The sequence below is a fragment of the Plectropomus leopardus genome, chromosome 23 (genome assembly GCF_008729295.1).
Source record: "Plectropomus leopardus isolate mb chromosome 23, YSFRI_Pleo_2.0, whole genome shotgun sequence".
Lineage (NCBI taxonomy): Eukaryota > Metazoa > Chordata > Actinopteri > Perciformes > Serranidae > Plectropomus > Plectropomus leopardus.
This window is the reverse complement of record NC_056485.1, coordinates 2,601,991-2,622,274: the sequence shown is the minus strand read 5'-3', so window position 1 is coordinate 2,622,274 and position 20,284 is coordinate 2,601,991. Positions and strand designations below refer to the sequence as shown.

The following is a 20,284-nucleotide window of genomic DNA, read 5'->3' as shown; positions in this document are numbered from 1 at the left end:
CTGTAGGTGACTGACTATGGATACGTACCTCATATAACCCCACTTCAAAAAGACAAACTATTCATATAAGGGTTGGTAGCTAGTCATGATTTAACCCTTTTCTCGAACCACTGTTCCACAAACTGTACTGACCTATATAAGTAACTGCTTCTGTACTGGCTAGCAATTACTGAATACAGTGTAATTTTAAGGCTGGTTAGCATACTGTTAGCGTTCAAAAACAATATATCCTAAAAGTCTTAACAATTGGCAAAAAAGTGAAAGTCTTAATAATTTTTGCTACTGACAAATGGTAAAGTTGTATTAAAGTGTATATGATAGAGTGCTGCAGGAATGAGTCCTAAAACCCGGAAATGAGTTAGCATTTTCTGGTTCCCTCTTCTCAAAGTCAATGGGTTTTTGAAAGGGTTTTTGGTTATAAGCCTGTGATAGGATCTGTCGTTAACACAAGCTTAAGAGACTTTTTTTATCTATGATATTATATACATCAGTTAATACCAACTTGTGAATTTTGAAGCCTTTAAAAAGTTGGTTGCTACCAAGTAGCTAAATGAGACTACAGAGCAACATCACGCCAAACACAGCTTAACAACGCTGTTATGGTGGCTACGTTAAAGTCATGTGACCCTAGTGTAGCCTAGTTCGTTTATACCTAGCCTAACATTAGCTTTGTACATGTGGCGATTTTACACTTTGAAAATTTTAAAAATGGTGTTCAATCGTGAAGATTATCTTGCTGATCAAAATGTGTATTTTCTGCAAACAAAACATCCGATGAAAAAGACCCTGTCAACTAGTCAACTGGCCTACAAAAAAAGTAACTACTGAACTTTTGCAACTTTCAGCCCACAAAGGTTTAAATGCTACATCAGTGGGTCTTTGTGTGTTTTGATAAAAGTCCATTCCAATCACATGTTGAGACTTGTCATTATTAAAATGACGAAGTACTCAATTTTGTAGCAAATTTGACCAAAACCTCAGCATCACATTTCAACATAAGAAATAGGTGAAACAAATGCACATGTTAATGTGACAGAAGCTAGCTAGCAAAGGGAGCAGAATGGCTCTGTACAGTCTTTGACTGTTGCTTTTCCTAAACTTTGCCCCCTGACTCCATCAAACTGACTCTCTCGAAGACTCAATCAGATGATAGAAACAAAACGCTGTGTCAAGCATGTATTGTATTAGCTGCTTATTACAATGTTGGCTATCAACATCTACATGTTGCAGATGGTGCAAAATGAAGATGTCGATAGCCAATATTATAACAAGCAGCTGATATTATTGCCATGTGTCACCTCACCTGAATGTTTCTGTGGGAAAGTCGACTGCTGCATTCTCCCTGTCTCTCTCTCTGCCTGGCTCGTAACCTGGCCCTCTGCTGCCTCTTCATCAGCTTCCAGTACTCCCTCTTGCTCTGCAGGCTCATCAGACCACTGTGCTCTGTCACCGCACTGGGATATCCTTGTGGCGATGTTGAGTTGCTGTTTTGTGCCTGACACTGTGGTTCACATAGTCGTGGCTGGAGTTGATCTATGGGTAGGTGATGTAGCTTTGGCGGCTCCAGGGTAGGGCAGGTTTGATGGTCTGCTGTTTTGGGTCGGAGCCTCTGAGTTCTGGGTGGTGACGATGGGCCGTATGACGCTTCCATGGAAGGGTTTATTATAAAGTTGGAATGGGTTTGGGATGAGTGCTCACAGGTGGGATGTGGGGCCACCTGGTTGGAGGTGGGAGGAGGTGAAGGTGTTTCGCTCCTTTGGGGTGAGTCCTTGAGATGAAGGCTTGGTGAATCTGCTTCTGCCAAAGTATCAGCATCTGCCTGCCAGCGATTTATCTCCAACATCAAGTCAGCATCAATAGGAGACACATCATTCACATCTGGTAACTCTAGCTTCAAGTCTTGCTCTGTGGATTCTAACGTTGACTCTGTTTTAATATCAGTTTGCTGACTTTTACACTCTGTCACTGAGCTGAGTGATTCTTCCAGGAGTTTCTTCATAGAGGCCACAGCTAGCAGAGTGGTAGCCTGGCAGTCTGCATTCAGAGCTGGGTCAGGCTCCGGCTGAGGCGCTGGAGGTGGTGTAGGGGAGGTTGGGGGTTTGATATCTAGACAGATGGCTTGTTCTGGTTGAGAATTTAGGTCAGCTGCTGGCACAGACTCACCCTCTTGTTTTATCTCATCTGCATGTGGCGAAACAGGCGCACTGTTGTCGGGTAGAGATTGTGCATTTCCTGCATGGTTTTTGCCAAGTGGTACAGTGGTTGCTGCTACTTGCTTCTGGGCCTTCCTCCTCTGCAAGGTTGCATTGGCCCTCGCTTGTAAGACACCCTGCTTCAGTCGAGCGGCACGAGCTGCTCGCTGCTCACGTTTCTTTATCCTCCAGTACTCCCTCTTCTTTGCCATCCTCTCCTCCTCGGTCAGGTCTGGATCCAGAGAGAGCGCTGATAGTGATGGCGCGCAACTCGAGACAGCCATTTTCATGACACACCCACCAAGGTTCGACCCTGTGGTTGATCCTCCAGCGATGGCATTTTGAGGAGTCTGAGGATGTGTCAGTGTGAGCTGACTAACAGTTTGGATTGCTGATTTGTGTGAATTAGGAGCAGTTGTGCTTTCAAGTTGAGTCCTCGGTCTGATTGCCAGAAGTCTTGGAGGCTTGTTGACCGACTGTCCAGCAAGAGGAAAAGAGACTTTCACCTGAGCCGGGCGGAGGGGAGGTGGGGACTGGGTTACACGAATGGGTGTAATACCTCTACGTTTAGTGTTAGGTTGATGCTGAGGTTTTGTGATGGAGGTATTATTAGAAACTACACAAGACTTGTCTTCACTTTTGGGTGCTGCTTGGTTGTGCCCTGTAGGAACCTGGGGAATGTTAATGGTCACTGTCCCATCCTCCTTAATGAACCCGCCTATGGTTTCCGAGGCATGGGTAAGGGTGCTTCCTCCTGATTGGGCCAGAGCTCTTGCCCTCCTCATCTCCTCTAGGATTTTCTGGTAACGTTTCACTCTTCGCATGAGAGAGTCCTTCTCCTTCAACCGAGCCTTCATTTCCATCGTCAGTTTCGCTCGCTGTTCACGCTTTTTAATCCGCCAATACTCTCGCCGTTTGGCAATTATCTGCTCAGGTGTGTCGTTGGGGTCGATTGGGGGGATATTTCGACTACTAAAGAGTGAAGAAAGCAATGGAGATTTACATCTCATGTTTCTTTGATTCATGAAAATCTTCTGGGCCTCAATGAACCTTTGTCTCGGTGTTTTACACCGAGACAAAGCAATCCCTCTGGAAACATTAGAAAGATGCACAGAACTTGGAAGCCTTCTCTGTGACTCCACTGGCTTTCTCACAGAAATAACACCACATGTGATAGCCGTCTGCCTGTTCTCATGTGGATTTTGTACTTTTATTTGATCTGCTTGGAAGTTAATTGTCGCTAAATTTGCTGCCCCACTTTGCAGTTTATCATTTTCTCTTTTGACAGATGCAAATGAAGGTTTAACGCGCTTTTTCTGGCTAGCTCCCCTCAAAAACGACTGAGATGGAAGATGCTGAAGAACTGTTCCACCCACCACTCCTGCTTTTTGTGCTGTTTGCCTCTGTAACGCCAGCTCTGCACTCTGCGTCCTCTCTCTGACTTTAGCTACCTGAGCTGCCAGCTTTGCCCTCTGCTCTCGCTTTTTGATGCGCCACTGCTCTCGGCGCTTTGCCGCTCTCTCGTCCTCTGGCTCTGGTGAATTCTGTAGGTTGCTGACACCTTTAGCCCTCTGCAAGGTGACCAAGGCACTCTTTGTTCCACGTTGAGGTGTTTCTGTTTTGCCCTCTGTTTTAATAGAAACTGGGACACATGGAGAAGACACAAGAATCATACCTGTGCTCACATTAGAGGGTAAGAGTTTGGGCTGAATGCGTAATGGAACTTGTGCCTTGTGTTGCATTTTGGGACCTGATGCGCCCTGCATAGACACACATGGCTGAGGTGTCCTTTTAGCGGAGCTGCCATTGGTAGCTGGGGTCACTCTGACTGGAGGCACTGAGGAACGGATGTTCAGCTGAGTTCCACTGGGTGTGAGTGAGGTAACGGCTCGGCTCACAGCACCCCTCGCTGTTAGGCTTTTCACTGTGGCTCTGTCGCCCCTTGCAGCTTTGGCTGAGATGGAACATGGCGCTGGCATCTGAGGCAAGACCTTGTTGAGTTTCGCTGTATGAATCCACTTCTCCTTTTGGCTGTTAGTGGCTTCAACTGAACTGACCTGCTTGGTATTTCGACTCTGTGATGCAGGAGAGATATTGGCTGATTTGTATGACTCATCATTACTCTCCAAAGGAGAAGAGAAAGCAGCAAAGGAGCCGGATAAAGAAGAATTCACCAATGCAGGGGCATGCAGATGTAGCTTTTCCCCTCGACCGTCTTGTGTTGACTTTCCTCTGCGCTCTGTCAGTCGGGCCCTCTGCTCTCGTTTCTTGGTTCTCCAGTATTCTCTCTTCTGGGTGAGGGTGGCATCATCGTACTCTGAGGCAGGCCGATAGCGGTGGGACGTTGAGCCACCTTTATCTTTTGCAGTTGGCATCGCTAGCTTGGACAGCCCATCAGTTCTTACCCAACAGTGCTGGCTGTCTCTTCCCTTGTCAGGCCGATTCAGTTCATCCCCCTCAGTCCACAATCCTCACTGCTGTTAACTTACATGGTGTCCTCTAATATGATGACACAGTAGGTGTTTTGCTCTGCAGAGCAGCTGCCAAATCTCTCAGACATCACATCACTATGCAGGTGTCCTGTGGAATAGAAAAAAAGGTTTAGATGCATCTTACTTTGTAATAAACCTGCTATCATGAGCAAATAGTTGAGTGAGCTAAGGCAACCTGTAATCTAATCTACCTTTCAAAAGATGATCTTTTTCTGTGACCTGTTTTTGTTGACACTCTCAGAAAGGTCTTGAGGCAACTGCAACAATCATTTTCATTATTGATTATACTGCCAGTGATTTTCTAAATAAATTGATAGATTTTTTGGTCTCTGAAATATTAGATATTTTATGAAATGTCAACAAAATGTTTGTCTAAATAAATGCCCATTTACCAGAGGACATGTTTACACATTTAAAGACTTGTTTTGTTCAACCAACAGTCCAAAATTCAGAAAGATTCAGTTTTCTACCTAGGGACACAAAGAAAACCAGCAAATTGACACATTTTAGGAGCCAAAACCATAAAATTTTAAAGATAAATAAATACATGTTATTAATAAAAGTTAGTAAAATTCTCACCAGAATTGTTGCCTCTTAATTTCCTCACAATAAACTGATGGATCATCTGACTAATCGTGTCAGCTCTCTTTAGGCTCCCCTACACAAATGTCTGCGCCCCTGAAAAGTTCCAGTGAATAGACCCTTCCCAAATCAGATTTGCTCATGTCAATGCATATGCAAGCTCTCTCGCTCTCCTTTTTAAGATCAGTAAATTTCCCAGGTCACAAGGCTAGCTGCCCGCACTATTACCAATTTTTTCAACGTTGCATACAAAAAACAACATGATACCCAGCTAAATTTTACTAAAGCAACAATTAATTCAGTTATTTTTGTTGTTTTCATAAACAGTGGTGTCATTACTTAAGACAAGCCAACCAGACACAGGCCCACGGGCCCCAAGAGTAAGGGGGGAGGGTTCTTGCCTTCACCTTCAAGAGTTGACACATATTAACAAGAGGAGATTCAAAATGACCAAAAAGAGATGCAAACGAATTGCTAAGACACACGAAGGGGCCGAACAACCAGAAAGAGACAAAACCGACCCGCACAAACACAAAATTACCTCTAAGAGATACAAAACGACTAGAGTGACACCAAACCACAAAAAACTGTGTTACAATACAAAAAGAGGCTAAACAACTATCAAGTATATGAGTCCTGCTCCTATGTCAGAGAGGTAGTAGGGGCTTTGGCATATCTTTGCCCAGGAGCCCACTGTCTGATAATCCGCCCCCATTCAGAGGTGATAAAATCACATGTAAAACAGCTTCTAATGTGTGAGGAATCCACATCATAAAGCCATGTGATTTTCAGGTGTTTCATACTTGAAATGTCAGACACAGCATATATAAACATAATCCTATTATTTTTTATAGCATATGTATCACATTTCTGATGTGATTAAATTCACATCTCAGCATGTGGATTAGCCTATCACGTGAAAAATTTCAAATACAATATGTTCACATTCTTGATTTAGTACATTCTTTCTGGATAACAGATCCATTTCACACTGGCATACTTTGTAACTTTACTCTGTAATCGTATTTACGCTTACTTTACTAACAATAAAACATCATATGTGAGCTCTCTGTAGCATGTGTTCCCATTTCCAGGGACGCTTGTTTAAATGGATAACATGCTAATCAGCAGACAATGCATATGTAGGCTACTAAACCGCCCATCTCTCTCACAACACGACCTCCACGTGAGAGACACCACGTTATCGTTGACAACGTATTTACATGAAACGTTTAAAAACGTGAGCATGAAATATTTTCACCCCACGGCCCCACTTTTGATAGATATACCGTTAAACACGTCGCGTACACTGTTACAGAAATGTGTTAGCTAGCCTACAGGAACCAGGAAGAAGGCAGGGTGACACTGTCCCTTTAAATCTGTCCCTTTCTATCACAAATTATATCTGTCGAGAGCCATTTTCATTCTTTATTCTGTCTCTATTTGATTGTAAACGCAGCGAAACGACTTAACTAAAGCCAAATTAACAATACGTACAGAAACGTGGTTTAAAAAAATGAAACATTAGGGCGTAAATCGTGCCTAAACCGGTGTCTCTCTGGTCGGCACAATGGACAAGATCTTCCTCCTCTTGTCCTCGCGGACGGGCGCCTGTCTGAGTCTGCTGCCTGTCTAAAAGAAGCCCGAAAACCCGCACATTACTGCCGTAAAGCAGGACGCTTGGAAACATGTGGAAGAAAAACATGCATACCCGATACCTTTTAGTTACACCTAACTTTCCGGGACAGTTTTAGTGAACGTTTTTTGGACAGATATGTTGCCAGGACACTGCAGCTACTTTCCGCCAGCCAGCCGTGCTCTGAGGCTGCCTTGACAACGCTGAAAAGTACCAGGATGTGGGACCTGGATGCTTGCTCCCAGTGTTTGTGTGTGTATATACGCATGTGTGAGTGGCGTGAACACACACCGAACAACCTTCATTTCAAACCCTAAACCACAGAGAGGAGTGTATGAAAAATGATTTTCACTATGTTGTGTCTTTGAACAGGCGCGACTCTAGACTGTTTTGAATGGGGGGCAGTAAGAGATGTGGGTGGGTAATATGAGTTATTCTTTATGCGTATAGGCTGCAATGTTTCATGTTTTTATCCATTTGTTAAAAATAAACAAGCTCAATTTTGTGCCTTCTAATGCACCATGACAGTGATAGTCAATTTACAGCCTGTAGGCCAAATCTGGCCCCTGATATGGTGTTGGGTCCCCAAACCATTCTCTAATTCTCAATAAAAATGAAGTGATCCACACTGGCAACTGTTTTTGTACTCTGAGTATATATAAGGTGGTAGAGTGCATAAAACAGCATCAAAATAGAGCTTGTTTATCAAAAAAAGTGCCAGTGGAGGATCCCGGCACCCCCCTACAGAGGTCCTAGCTAAATCTCCATAATCCTAGAAAAATCATAAATATGTCCTAAAATTCAAGACACGTCCTTAAATCCGAGAAACGTCCCAAAATCCTAGAAATGTCTTAAACCTGAAGAAATGTCCTAAAATCTGAGAAATGTCCTAAAAATCTGAGAAAGTCCTAAATTCTGAGAGATGTGCTATAATCCTAGAAATGTCTTAAAATCCTAGAAATGTCCTAGTTCTGAGAAAAATTCTAAAATCTTGTAAATTTCCTAAAATCAAAGGGTTATCCTAAAATCCTAGAAATGTCTTAAAATCTTAGAAATGTCCTAATTCTGAGAAAAATTATAAAATTTTCTAAAATCCAAGAATTATCCTAAAATCCAAGAATTATCCTAAAATCCTAGAAACGTCCAAAAATCCTAGAAATGTCCAAAAATCTGAGAAATGTCCTAAAATCTTAGAAATGTCCTAAAATCTTAGAAATGTCCTAAAATCCAAGAATTATGCCACAATTCATGAAATGTCCCAAAATCTGAGAAATGTCTAAAAATCCTAAAAACATGTATGGGCAAGTTGAGTATCCTTGCTTTAGTGACAATAACCACTCAAAGCGAGAATTCTTCAGAGCTAAAGATGCCGTTGTTTGGCGTTAATGGAGCATCTGGGGCGACCTTGCCCCCCCCCCCGTGCCCATGCCTAGAACCAGCCTTGCTTTGGGCTAACATGTCCATGAGTCACATCCTCAGTCTGACTGACTAATGGCTGCTAATAAGGTCATCTGTTATTTTCATGATTTAGTGAAACCTGAATTTGGGACACGAGACAAATTCAATAACCAATCAAAAGAGCATTCAATGGACAGAGATTACATAAAACTTCCAATAACAAATTGTCTTTCCCAACTTGGAGCAGCTGGACAAAAGGTCCATTGATTTATTGGCTTTTTCAACACATGACCTCAATTCATGCACAGAGCCATCAGTGATAGAGCTACAGAGCATAATAACAAAAAAAAAATAGGTTCAAGCTTTTGGAAAGTTATGCTAATTTCATCCCCAAATCCTCTGACTGAATGTACCTTTATGTTTTTATGTTTGTAGGCCAGTTTATCTCTTTTTTTAAATATGTTTTGTTTGGTTTCCTTTTTTTAAAAAAAAGTATTTACCTATAGATTTTTCTTTATTTTTTGTTTATTGTATTTCATCTATTTTTCTGCTTTTGGAAATGTATATTTAATTTATTTTATTTTATTTCTATTTATCATTCTTTTTATTATTTCCTGCGATAGTCTGGCAAGCTGTCCAGGATGTACCCCGCCTTCTGCCCGCTGACAGCTGGGATTGGCTCCAGCTGTCATCCTATCATTGTATCATGTGTATCATTAATAGATACAATTGACAGTAGTGGTAGTAGTAGGCATAGCAGAAATAGTAGTAATATCCATTAATATTCATATCTGATATATGGCTAAAGATGCATGTCTATTTTAAATATTGGGACATAAAACTTAACATATATGAACATATTTGAGATTTTTATATTTGTTTCACACATATTTTATCTTATATGTACAAACATTCTGCAAAAATATTTGAAGTTTCTCATATAAGGTGCATATTCTGAATTCAGTCATTAATTTTCCTCATATGTTGAGTTTTAAGGGTGAATATGTGGCGGACATTTGTTATGCACATAAAATGTAATGTATGTACATGCTTCTATGATTAAAACAAGCTTTTCAATATATTGTCAATTATTTAATTCAAAAATATGTAGTTTACATGTTGACACATTATATCAATATGTTTATTTTACAAAAAACAGTTTTAAGAAAAAAAATCATAATCACAGGATGAATCATTTTCACTGACTGTGTAATTATAACTTTTAGAATGAAATTAAAAATGTTGGTATATTCACATCTCCACTGTGTGCATAACTGACACAATTATAAAACTCTCTTCATATATTTTATTGAAAACATATATTTCAAGAGAACTTTGGCCCGATGGCCTCCAGTGTCCAATTTTTTTTTTTTAAATTTCAGTATAATTTGAACCCCTAAAATCATTAAATAATTTAATCATTATTACTATTACTACCTATTACTACAAACTGATGGAACTTACACAACTTTTTTTTATGAATTTATGTGACAAATAAATTAAATTGAACTGAGCTGAATCACAGAATGTAAATCAGAGCTGACGCAATCATCCAATAATCTGACACAATTATGAAGCATATCTACAAAATCCTCATCAGTAAAGGTGCTGATCTTTAAAGGGGGCCAGCCCCCCGATAAAAAAGGATTATTATATCAAAATACACAGATAAATAAGAAATGCTATTATACAAGGTAACCATAGTCATTAGTGTAATCATAATGATAAATAGGAGTAGGAATCAAAAGAGGCCCCATAACAATAATTTACAAAATAAAAAATACGATTCTTAGTCTCAGTGTATCAATACGATATTGCCACACAAAAATATTGCGATACTAACCTGTCTCAATCCCTGCCCCTACCCCAATTACAAATAAATACATTATAAATAATAAAACTTAACAAATTATCACTACCGGTTAGTGTTGCAGTATACTGCATTTCTTTATGTGTTTTTTCTAGGTGGTGTTGCTGCACTCCAGCAGAGCACCACTCAAACCCATATTCATATAACATATTCATTACATTTGTCAGACAGCCCGCGAGAAGTCTAAGAAAAGTGGTAATTATTAATGTTACGCTGCATACGTATGTCGACAGTAATAGCTTTCATTTTTTGCCTAGTAAATGTTTGTATAGTATATTGTATAGCATTTCCCATGATAAAAAAAAGAAGATGACCCAAAAAAACCCATTAAAAAATAGAAAAAAATGTTTACATTTTTTTCTGTGACATAATTTTAAATATATTGTTATAGTAATGCTACATGTAGTTTTCTGGACATTTTTTTCAGAGAATTTTTAAATTCAACTCAGAGTTCCTCATTGCCTTTTTCTGAATGGTTTAGACAGAAATCACATTTGCTTATGTTTCAGGGGTTAAAAAGCTTGTGAAGGGCATCTCAATACAGCACAAGAAAACGGATGTCCATCCAGGTTTCAAGGAGTTAATGGGTAAGACAGTGGACAGAACGTTTTCAATTTAAATTTTAAAGCAAAAGTGCCACAAATATTTACTGTACCAGCTTCTCTTACGTGTGTATTTACTGGTTTTCTTTGTCTTCTGTGATAGAAAATTCAATATTTGTATTATTATTATTTGAATCTGGTATAGACCCACAATGTTACTTGTTAAAACAACACTAAATACGCGTTTTTGTTTTTTAAATCATACACGGGATTTTTCAGCACCAAACACCATGAGCTGGAGCCCACGGGGCCCTGATTTGCAACGGACCCGCCTCGTGTTTAACCGATGCTCTGCCGAACCCAGCCGCCTCTATCATCGCATGATTTTGTGGGAACAACAGCATTAGTATTAGCAGCTTATCAGTATTAGCGCCTGCTGCTCCGTTTGCTCCCCCCCCCCCCCGGGGTGGGTGTGCATTGTCGACGCTGCTACTGTCTCTTTAAATTTACCCAGGAGCCCCTTAAGGAGCCCCAGGGGCCCCTAGTCCGGCTCCCCACCCTGAAGACAAGCAAGAGCCTTAAAATACATTAGTGAAGGCCTGCGCCGGGGCGCTTCCACAGAGCAGGACGGAGCGGAGGGCTCATTTCGCCGGCGGAATACATGATTGTGTGATTCTATGAAAAGTTAACTTGGCTCCCGTGCGGGGCGCGTGGGGGGACATCGTAGAGCACGGGCTCCTCAGCGATGGGCTCGTGATAGAGCGCCTGGCAGATGCGTGTCGAACGGTGCCGAGCGGTGTGAACATGTTAGTGTGAAACATGTTGTTGTGAGTGTGACATGTCCCGCTTCAGCGCGAGCGCCCAGTGAAGGTAAGGAGGACCAGCAGCCAGTATTGAAGCCGCGGCCAGGCCAGTGATGGAAGAGAAAGAGACGGGGAAGAGCGAGCCCGTGGACCTCCGCTGTGCCGAGCAGACTGAGCTGCTCTCATTAATAATAAGCGGAGAGGAGGAAGCGACGCGAGAGGAGAGTGACTTGGGAGGTAAAGAGATAAACTCGTGTTATTATTCTTGGTGTTTCTCACCGCAAAGTGGGGCTGCGTGGCTGTCAGAGCTACGGCCATTGTCAGACAGCCAGTTAATCCGTGTCAGGGACAATGCCATAGAGCAGCATGGCCCCTCCGTCTCTGTGGCTCCTATAAACAAAGGCTCAACAGCACGCAGGCAGGCGGACACCGGCTCACTGCTGCCCCCTGCTGCACAGCGGCGGCGCCGCCCCGCTCACACCGCTCAATAAACAATAATAAGACGGGTTATTGGGATATATAACCTATATTAGATCCCATCTAACACGCGAGTTCTTTCACGTAGGACGTAAAATCACTAATGTTTTCAACAGCATACAAGGTACAGGTGAATTAAATAAAAAGTGATTGCATCAAACATCAATCAGGGAAATTGTGAGCTCCAGCTTTAATCACAATGAGACAAACGATGACGCCTCTATATATTACATTTTGAGACAATTTCTTATCTATTCTTAACATGTTTTTTTGTGTCCTCAGGACGTAGTTTAACCCTTTGAAACCTGGTGTAACATTACTGTCCTTGTGCTGCTTTCAGATGCCTTATACAAGTATTTCAACTTCTGAACTCAAATTGACATGGGGAAAAAAGTAGCTGGGTAATAAATGTTTACATAATTGCAAGAAATTAGTGCATTTCGAAAATTATTTTTTTTAAACAAGAGGGGAAAACTACATTTTAATGATTATACTTCCATATTTCAAATTATGTTACCAAATTATTATACCTTTTTAAGCACCTGTTTCAGTTTTTTTTAACATTCCATTTTATTTATTTATCTATTTACTAATATTCAGGTGAATTTTTTGTACCGTCTACATTTTTTGCCAATTTTTGGGGCATTTCTTCATATTGCCTTCCTTTCCATGTTTTTTTGGGTTTCAGAGGGTTAAATCAAGGGAGTGTACATTCACATCATTACCTGTAGTTTATAGAGGCCCTATGATATATAATACTATTATTGCAATATTTTTGTGATTTTGAGATTATTAGTATTGTGATAACATATATTAGGAAACCTCAAAATAGGGGTGGGAATCACCAGAGCCACAAAGATACAATTTTATCACGATTCTTAAGTCACAAGACAATATTGTTGCAATTTTAAATATTAACGCAATATTGTATATATATTATATTGTTAATATATCACAATTGTTGCTTTTTATTACTTTTTCTTCTGCAATTTATGCCCCCAACAGGAAAACTGTTAACATGTGTTTTATCAAACAAGATAATGTTTTCAGTCTATTCATATCACTTCAGTAGTTTTTATTGCTGCATAACATATTTAGTGGACTGAAAAAGCAATTGTATGAAAAATATCGCTATACAGTGCTATATCAATATTTTCTCTCCACTCCCTCCTCAAGGGAAAACTTTGTCAACATCTGTTTTATCTTATAATATTAATTGAGAGGGATGCTTGATAATATCAGCACATCATCAATATTGGCAGATATTGGCTTTAAAATGAAATATCAGAATTGGCCAGCATACTGTTTTCTGCTGATATCATAAACCACTTTTTTTTTTTTTTTATGGACAAAGAGATCATGTATAGCAACCCCCCCTTAACACACACAACACACACACACACACACACACACACATATATATATATATATATATATATATATATATATATATATATATTCATTTAGGTACGTTTGTACAAATTATGTAGGAGTGACACTGTTTTTTAAATGAGCCCAAACATGTATTTGAGTTTCTGTTTAGCAGTTTTTCATCTCTTATCGGCTGACATATATGTTACTAGTGTACTTGTAATATGATAAACTTAGACAATTTATTGTCATGCAATTTCTAGAATTGTTTATCAGTGTTAAAAAAAGTTGCAATGCATGTAAACACATTTGCAGCTTTTCAATATATTTCAATATAACTGTTTTAATTAAAAAATATGTAGTTTACATGTTGACACATTATATATTCATTTTACACATAACTTTGTTTGATTGTTCTTTTTTAATCCAAAGGCACAGTATATACCATTCCACAGATTGTGTAATAATAATTTTTAAAATGAAATTAAAAATTTGGATGTATTCATATTATTGTCTGTACAATGGACATATTTATAAAAATCCCTTTATATATTTTATTATAAATATATATTTTTCAGTATGGGTGGGGCCTGAGAGGCTCCGACGTCCAACAACATTACAACATTTCAGTTTAAGTTGAACCCCTAAATAACTACAGATAATTTATTTGTTATTGCTATTACTACAAATTGATGGAACTGAAAACATTTTTATGATTTCATGTGACAAATAAATTCAGTTGAATTGAATCAGAGAATAAACTGATATTGGTATCAGTTGTTGGCCAAATGGGTTGTTTTTTGTATCGGCATATTGCATGTCAGCAAAAAAATAGACCGGCACGTTAATAACCACAGAAAGTAGAATTGTTCATCCCCACTAATAAGATATTTATATGTGCCATTGAGATTCTCACTCACCAAATGTATCCACACATCACACCAGACTGAATCTCTCTCCTGTTTCTGTCAGAGGAAGACCGTCTCGCCAACGGACATGGCGAGGAGGAATCAGAGGCCAGCATGGTCAAACCTGTCCAGTCTCCATGCACTAGCTACTGGAACATCACAGAGGGACCAGACCAACCACTCCTCCTGTCTCGGGCCGCCGGGCCCTCCGGATCTAAACCCAGGGTCCAGAGGGCTTCCCGTCCCGGCCTGAGCCGGATCCCAGGCCGCGACCACCGCCGCTACTACCACGAGTACTGGCGCAGCGAGTACCTGATGGACTTTGACCCCCAGCGGCACGGAATGATCTGTATGGTGTGCGGCAGCTCGCTGGCCACCCTGAAGCTCAGCACCATCAAGAGGCACATCAGACAGAAGCACCCGGACTCCCTGCTTTGGAGCGCCGCCGACAAGGAGGTCATCCACTCAGGCTGGGAGAGCCACCTGAGCCTGGGGGGAGGTCAGAGGTCATTCACTTCTGCTGCTGGACCTTCAGCTCAGGAAGAGGAGGAGCAGCTGGTATCAGAGCAGCATGCTGCCGGTGGGTAGGAGGTTTCAGAGTCTCACACTTGGTGGCAGTATGAGTTTGTGTCTCGGCCTGGCGGTGTGTGAGGAGGAGAGGATGATGTCATCATTCAGTGATGATGTGCTGTGGAGGGGAGGACTGTGCCCGGACAGGACTCTGCTGTTACAGATTCAAAATAAAAGAGAAAAAATTCAAAGAATAGAATATGTGAAAACATTTGATTAAAGGTCGACCAATATTGTTTTTCCAGGGCCGATAAAAATGCTGATTGTTAGTAGTTAATGAGCCTGATATTTGGAACTGAAACAGTACATTAAAACATTACATTAAAATTGAAAACTTTTCTGTCCATATTGAGAATTTGGAATATAACAAACATTGAAATGAAACTTTGTTCAAATTCCTTTAGCAAATGTTTGATCAAAACATTCAGCATCATATTTAGCAAGTTTCAAGCAACTTTTTTATGTAAAGTCAACTGAAAATTTAAATAAAAATGAATAAAAATAGCTCCCTGAGGATTTATAAAGTAAAAGTTCCTCCCATACTGACACTTTCTTTGCACTTTTTAACTAAATAATTTTATTGCCAATCATTAAAATAAAATGCTGATGCAAATAATCGGCAAAATGTGAAATATTGGCCCCAACAATCAGCCAGGCCAATAATCTGTAAAATTTTGATTTTGGTAATGTAGGTTATAAGCATCCAGTTCAAATGTAAATTATTATCTTCATGTGTTTTGGGGAAATCTGACATAGGAAATTCCCGCTAGGCTGCTTTGACTGGCTCTTCTGTTGAAAACTCAAAGTCAGGAGAAAAATGCAAAACACGAGTGTAGTTTAAAGTGCACTGAGACACCTGTCAGTAATGCATAAACATTAGCACCACTTCACCCCCCTCCAAGGTGCATGGAGAGGGCAAAGAGTTCAAAAGAGGTTAACGCAGGGTCATGACCCTGATGAAGGCCATGACCCTAAATGTGCTAGTTTTGCAATTAAGTTGTTTTTTAAGTCTTAAGTGTTGCTGGAGTTTCCACCTTTTTGACCTTTATTTTTTTCATAGGAAGAATTCACTCAGAAATTCAGTCGTTGGCATCGGTGTCCAGTTTTTGTCCACAGTCTTTTTCCGAAAACACTGGATGTCAGAACAAAGCTGTTTCATAGTCTAGTCACAACTTTTTTTATGTTTTGCATGTTTTCTGTGGATTTGCATGAGCTTCCTCCAGGCTCTTCGCTTCCCTCCCACCCCTCCCACCATTAACCCTCAAACAAGGCTCTGGCCTCAGAGCTGGAGTCAGTATGACTACATCCCAAACAGTTAGCATGCTGGGGGTAATTCTCCCCTTGATATAATATCACAGAAATGTTACTGAAATGTTTCAACAAATAATGAGATATCATTCACAGCATTAAATCTTACATACGTTAATAATAGAGTATTTCAAAAATAAGTAATACATTTAATAAGCAAGTAAATCAGTTGTTTTTGGGACTAACCAAACTGTTTTTTCATGTAGGTATTCTCTTTTTATTTCTCAAGAGTATTATAAATGCAGTCTGGGATTCTAATCCATTACATTTTTTGTAGCGCTAAAAAATAAATCATCACTGCAATATGAACATGCATGGTCAATACATTGGAAAAGCTCCCCAGATATGCAATGAATCTTGAAAATAATTTTATTAGCGCATGCCATCAGGGTCTGAAATTAACACCAGCCAAGTGCGAAGAGCATATAGATTTTCCTTTTCTGAGGTGGTGCTGATCAAATATGAATCAAGATTCTGTATTTTTCAGCTAATCTTTTCAGAAGCATATTTTTCTGTACTTTTTAGCTGTAACATGAGAAAGTTGCTTGCTCATCCACAGCAATGATGCTTTAAAACTCTTTCATTATGGTTTTGTTTTCTATTTTCTATCCACAGCAGAACCCCCAGAGCCTGTGACGCCTCAGGAGCAGCCACAGCAACCCCCCAGTTTATCTCCCCGCTCTGAGGAGGGTGAAGCCTCACAGCTCAAAGAGGAGGAGCAGGACCTCCCCGGGCCATCAGCCCGGACCCTGGAACGCTACCTGAATGACTCGCTGCACGCCTGGTTCCGCCAGGAGTTCCTGATGGAGTACGAGGCGGAGGCCGGCCGGCTGCTGTGCATGGTGTGTGGAGGAGAGCTGCCCTCACTCCACCTGGACCACATCAAGAGCCACGTGCTGGACACCCACCCCAACTCCTTGGTCTACAGCTCCGAGGAGAAGCACTGCATCTTGCAGGCCTGGGCTCAGACTCATGGTAAGAACACAAAAATAAAACATATGGTTGGTATTAAGGAAACACATAGTAGATTATAGCCACAACAGCTCTAAGTATGTGACTATTGGTGGATCTGTATAACTAAATAATATCTAGTATGATAAATTTATTTTATTTTTTTAGTCATCAATTTTAAATGTATTGACGTCACAAATGCAAATCCACCACCCACCAACACTTTTTATCATTGCTTATCTGGATCAGCATTGCCATAGTAACAGGGTGAGCCGGGCAGTCTGGATATCTAACCCTAACCCTAACCCATCAGCCTCTTGATTCATCCAGATTGCCTCCTGACTACAGACCATATCTGATGAGTTTAGGACCTCGTCAGTGTGTTCCATCAGCATCCAATAGTATCACTAACAACAAGAATTTGATTTTATCGTCCACCACTTAGACCTCCTAACACTGGGCCAAAACCTCATGTGATCTGTAGTTAAATACCACAGTATATCTGTTATTGTTTCATATTTTACATGTTGTATGATTCCCTGTCCCACAACAGAAGAGTCAGAAAACTCAATCAAATCAGAGCCCAACACCGAAGAAGGTGGGGCGGACCTCTATGCTCAGGGAGTGGAGGCCATCCAGATCAACACTGACTTGTACCCAGAAGGCGATGGCACTTTAACTCAGGACACTTGTCTTATTGGTGAGGACGGAGGCGTCGGAGTTCCACAGCAGGGACCTCAGCCCCTCCGCCAGCCCAGGAAGAGGAGGTTACACGGGGGCGACCCGTGGCGGCTCCGCCTCGACTACCTGGTGGCCTACGGGCCTCAGGGCCGCGGCACGTTCTGCATGGTGTGTTCTCAGGTCCTGCAGGAAACCAAGGTCAGCAGCTTCCGCCGCCACATCCAGGAATGTCACCCAGAGACGACAACCCTGAGCCGACAAGAAAGGGAAGCCATGGCTGCTGCCTGGACCAAAGATTACTCTAGTGAAGGCATGCAAGTACAAGATGGTGAGATGCATATAGCTACTACTTACTGCTGGAAAACTTTCAATTCTTGAATAGTGGTAAGACGAGCTGCACATAGAGGATTTGTCTTATATTGGCATTAACGTAAGAGCAATAAAAAACAGTAAAGAGGCAGGTATTAGAACTTGGGAGGAAAAAGACATTTTTATATAAACTCGAGGCTCAGAGTAGAGTGGTGAGTATTACAGTACATGATCTTTGGAAATATACATGATGCTGAATTTAGGTCCTGTATTTACAGCATCTCTATTTTTGACAAATGTGACAGCAGCTTATGATGAGAACAAGACAGCTATGTTTGTGAGTAGTTCTTGTTAAAAGATGTCAGAAATATGTTTTCAGTTTAACTATAGCAGCACCCTTCCTGCTGTTTTAGCAGAAATCAACCCGAGTGCAGCTGATGTCCTAAATACCACAGGAGAGACGAATGAGGACACCTCCCCTGATGTCAGAACTCCCAGCAAAATGGTGAAGAAGGAGGAGGGTGTTAGTGGAGGGAAGGGTAAAGCGAGGGATGACGGCGCTGCAGCCACACCCTCTCGTCACGGCCATTACCCTGGGAAGGACCAGAGGAGGAACTACCAGGTGCGCTGGCGGATGGAGTACCTGATGGATTATGACTGTCGCAGACACGGGCTGATCTGCATGGTGTGCGGAGCCACTCTGGCCACACTGAAGGTCAGCACCATCAAGAGGCACATCACGCAGGTACACCCACACTCTCTTTACTACAGCTCGGAGCAGAAGCAGGAGGCCCTGCTGAGCTATAACCAGACCGCCCTGCACTTCATCCACTCTGACGACTGCTTCTCCTCCCAGGACCATGGACACACCGAGCTGGCCCCTGATCCAGCACACATCAGCATTTAGAAAGGGCTTCCGTCCACTGTTCCTCCCACGGCCCCTATTCAGAACCTTCCACCTTCTTTCTTTAAGAGAAATTCAAGTATTTGTCAAACAGGGTATTATTCTCTTATTCGTGCCCACTGTCCCCACTAGCTTTGTTCCAAATTTACCAAATCTTTACATAACAGGCGCAGAGTGAATTTTAATCAGACAGAATCCTGCGAATAAAGACCAAAAATGATGACTATAACGATAATGATGTGAACATCCACACGAATAAATAGTTCTTCTATCATTCATCAAATTGCTCTGAAAGTGACCCAACAAAATTGTTCGTCACTGGGTTCGTTGTGGTGTTGAAGCCACCATCCACTTGAGTTGGAACGATTTTTAAAACAACATATTCATAGTCATTGTCATAGTTGTCATTCGTGGTGTGGACAGCTCTTAAGACCCAGGCTGACAAATACTGGGAATTCCCCTGTAAATGTAAATCTGAATCTGATGCTGTGGCTGGTAGCAACTGCCACAAAGGAAATGTCACAACCATGTCACAACCTACAAATGTCATGGCCTAAAAAATGAAAGTCCAGCTCGGCACTTTTGAATTAATTAAAGCCACATCTGCACGGCATTCATGTCACCTGAGGTTCTCATGAGATTTTGGAAATTAATAATAATAATTCATATTTATAGTAATAATAATTATTAAAGCTGCAAGCAGCAACGAACAAGCCCTCACACCCGCCAACCACACATTGTAAAATGTATGTAAATGAAATGATGTTTGTCACATAAGGCTACCCTCCTGTTGCCAGTAGATGGTGTCATTATTTTGACTCAGTATTATAGATTAGGCAAGCTAAAACAACTTGCTTTTTTTATGGCAAAAGGTACAAAAATAGCATTTTGATTAAGAAAACAGCTGGTATATGCAATTATTACAAATCACATGAGGTCCCCAGGTGACGGCCACATCAGACCGGCATTTGAGATGGTAAAATTTTGGTGCACTTGTGGCTAGCTTACACCAGCTAGCTAGCATGTTAGCTCTTAAGCCACTGGGTACAGTAGCTCACCCACTAGCCCTACAAGTAGTCACTACTTCACCAATCAATAAATCCATTAGTAAATCTGCATGGTGCTTTTGTGTAAACTGTGGTGAAATTTGCACCATGGATCAATAGCAAAGTGGATTTTGTTTTCACACTTTCTGGTCTGATCGGTCATTAATAACATAATAATATAAATTAAGCTTTTATAGGGATGCACCGATTTTGAAATTCTGGGCTGATACCGATGTTTAAAATA

At 41.0% G+C, this 20,284-nt stretch overlaps 2 protein-coding genes across 7 annotated transcripts in view; one reads left to right on the top strand and one right to left on the bottom strand.

Annotated features, from left to right (window-relative positions):
- Positions 1-11,812, bottom strand: part of si:dkey-28a3.2 — a 19,979-nt gene extending 8,167 nt beyond the window's left edge. Inside the window, exons 1-2 of one of the 4 annotated variants that reach the window (XM_042511982.1) lie at positions 11,795-11,812; positions 1,304-4,772 (exon numbers count right to left, since the gene is read on the bottom strand). In XM_042511982.1, coding sequence (XP_042367916.1) covers positions 1,304-4,567 — 3,264 coding nt within the window. In that variant the 5' untranslated portion in view covers positions 4,568-4,772; positions 11,795-11,812. Of the gene's footprint in view, positions 1-1,303; positions 4,773-5,263; positions 5,965-6,977; positions 7,078-11,794 lie in introns of those variants that run through there. The other 3 variants (XM_042511981.1, XM_042511979.1, XM_042511980.1) reach the window with 3 other exon arrangements.
- zfta (zinc finger translocation associated) lies at positions 11,321-20,284 on the top strand. Of its 3 annotated transcripts, none has more exons than XM_042511987.1 (5): positions 11,321-11,752; positions 14,336-14,851; positions 16,768-17,124; positions 17,654-18,109; positions 18,504-20,284. In XM_042511987.1, exons 1-5 carry the CDS (start codon positions 11,629-11,631, stop codon positions 18,995-18,997), a joined length of 1,947 nt encoding a protein of 648 aa, XP_042367921.1. In that variant the 5' UTR covers positions 11,321-11,628; the 3' UTR covers positions 18,998-20,284. The 3 variants fall into 3 exon arrangements, with proteins under 3 accessions (XP_042367921.1, XP_042367920.1, XP_042367919.1); XM_042511986.1 differs by having other exon boundaries at positions 16,765-17,124; positions 18,507-20,284; XM_042511985.1 differs by having other exon boundaries at positions 16,765-17,124.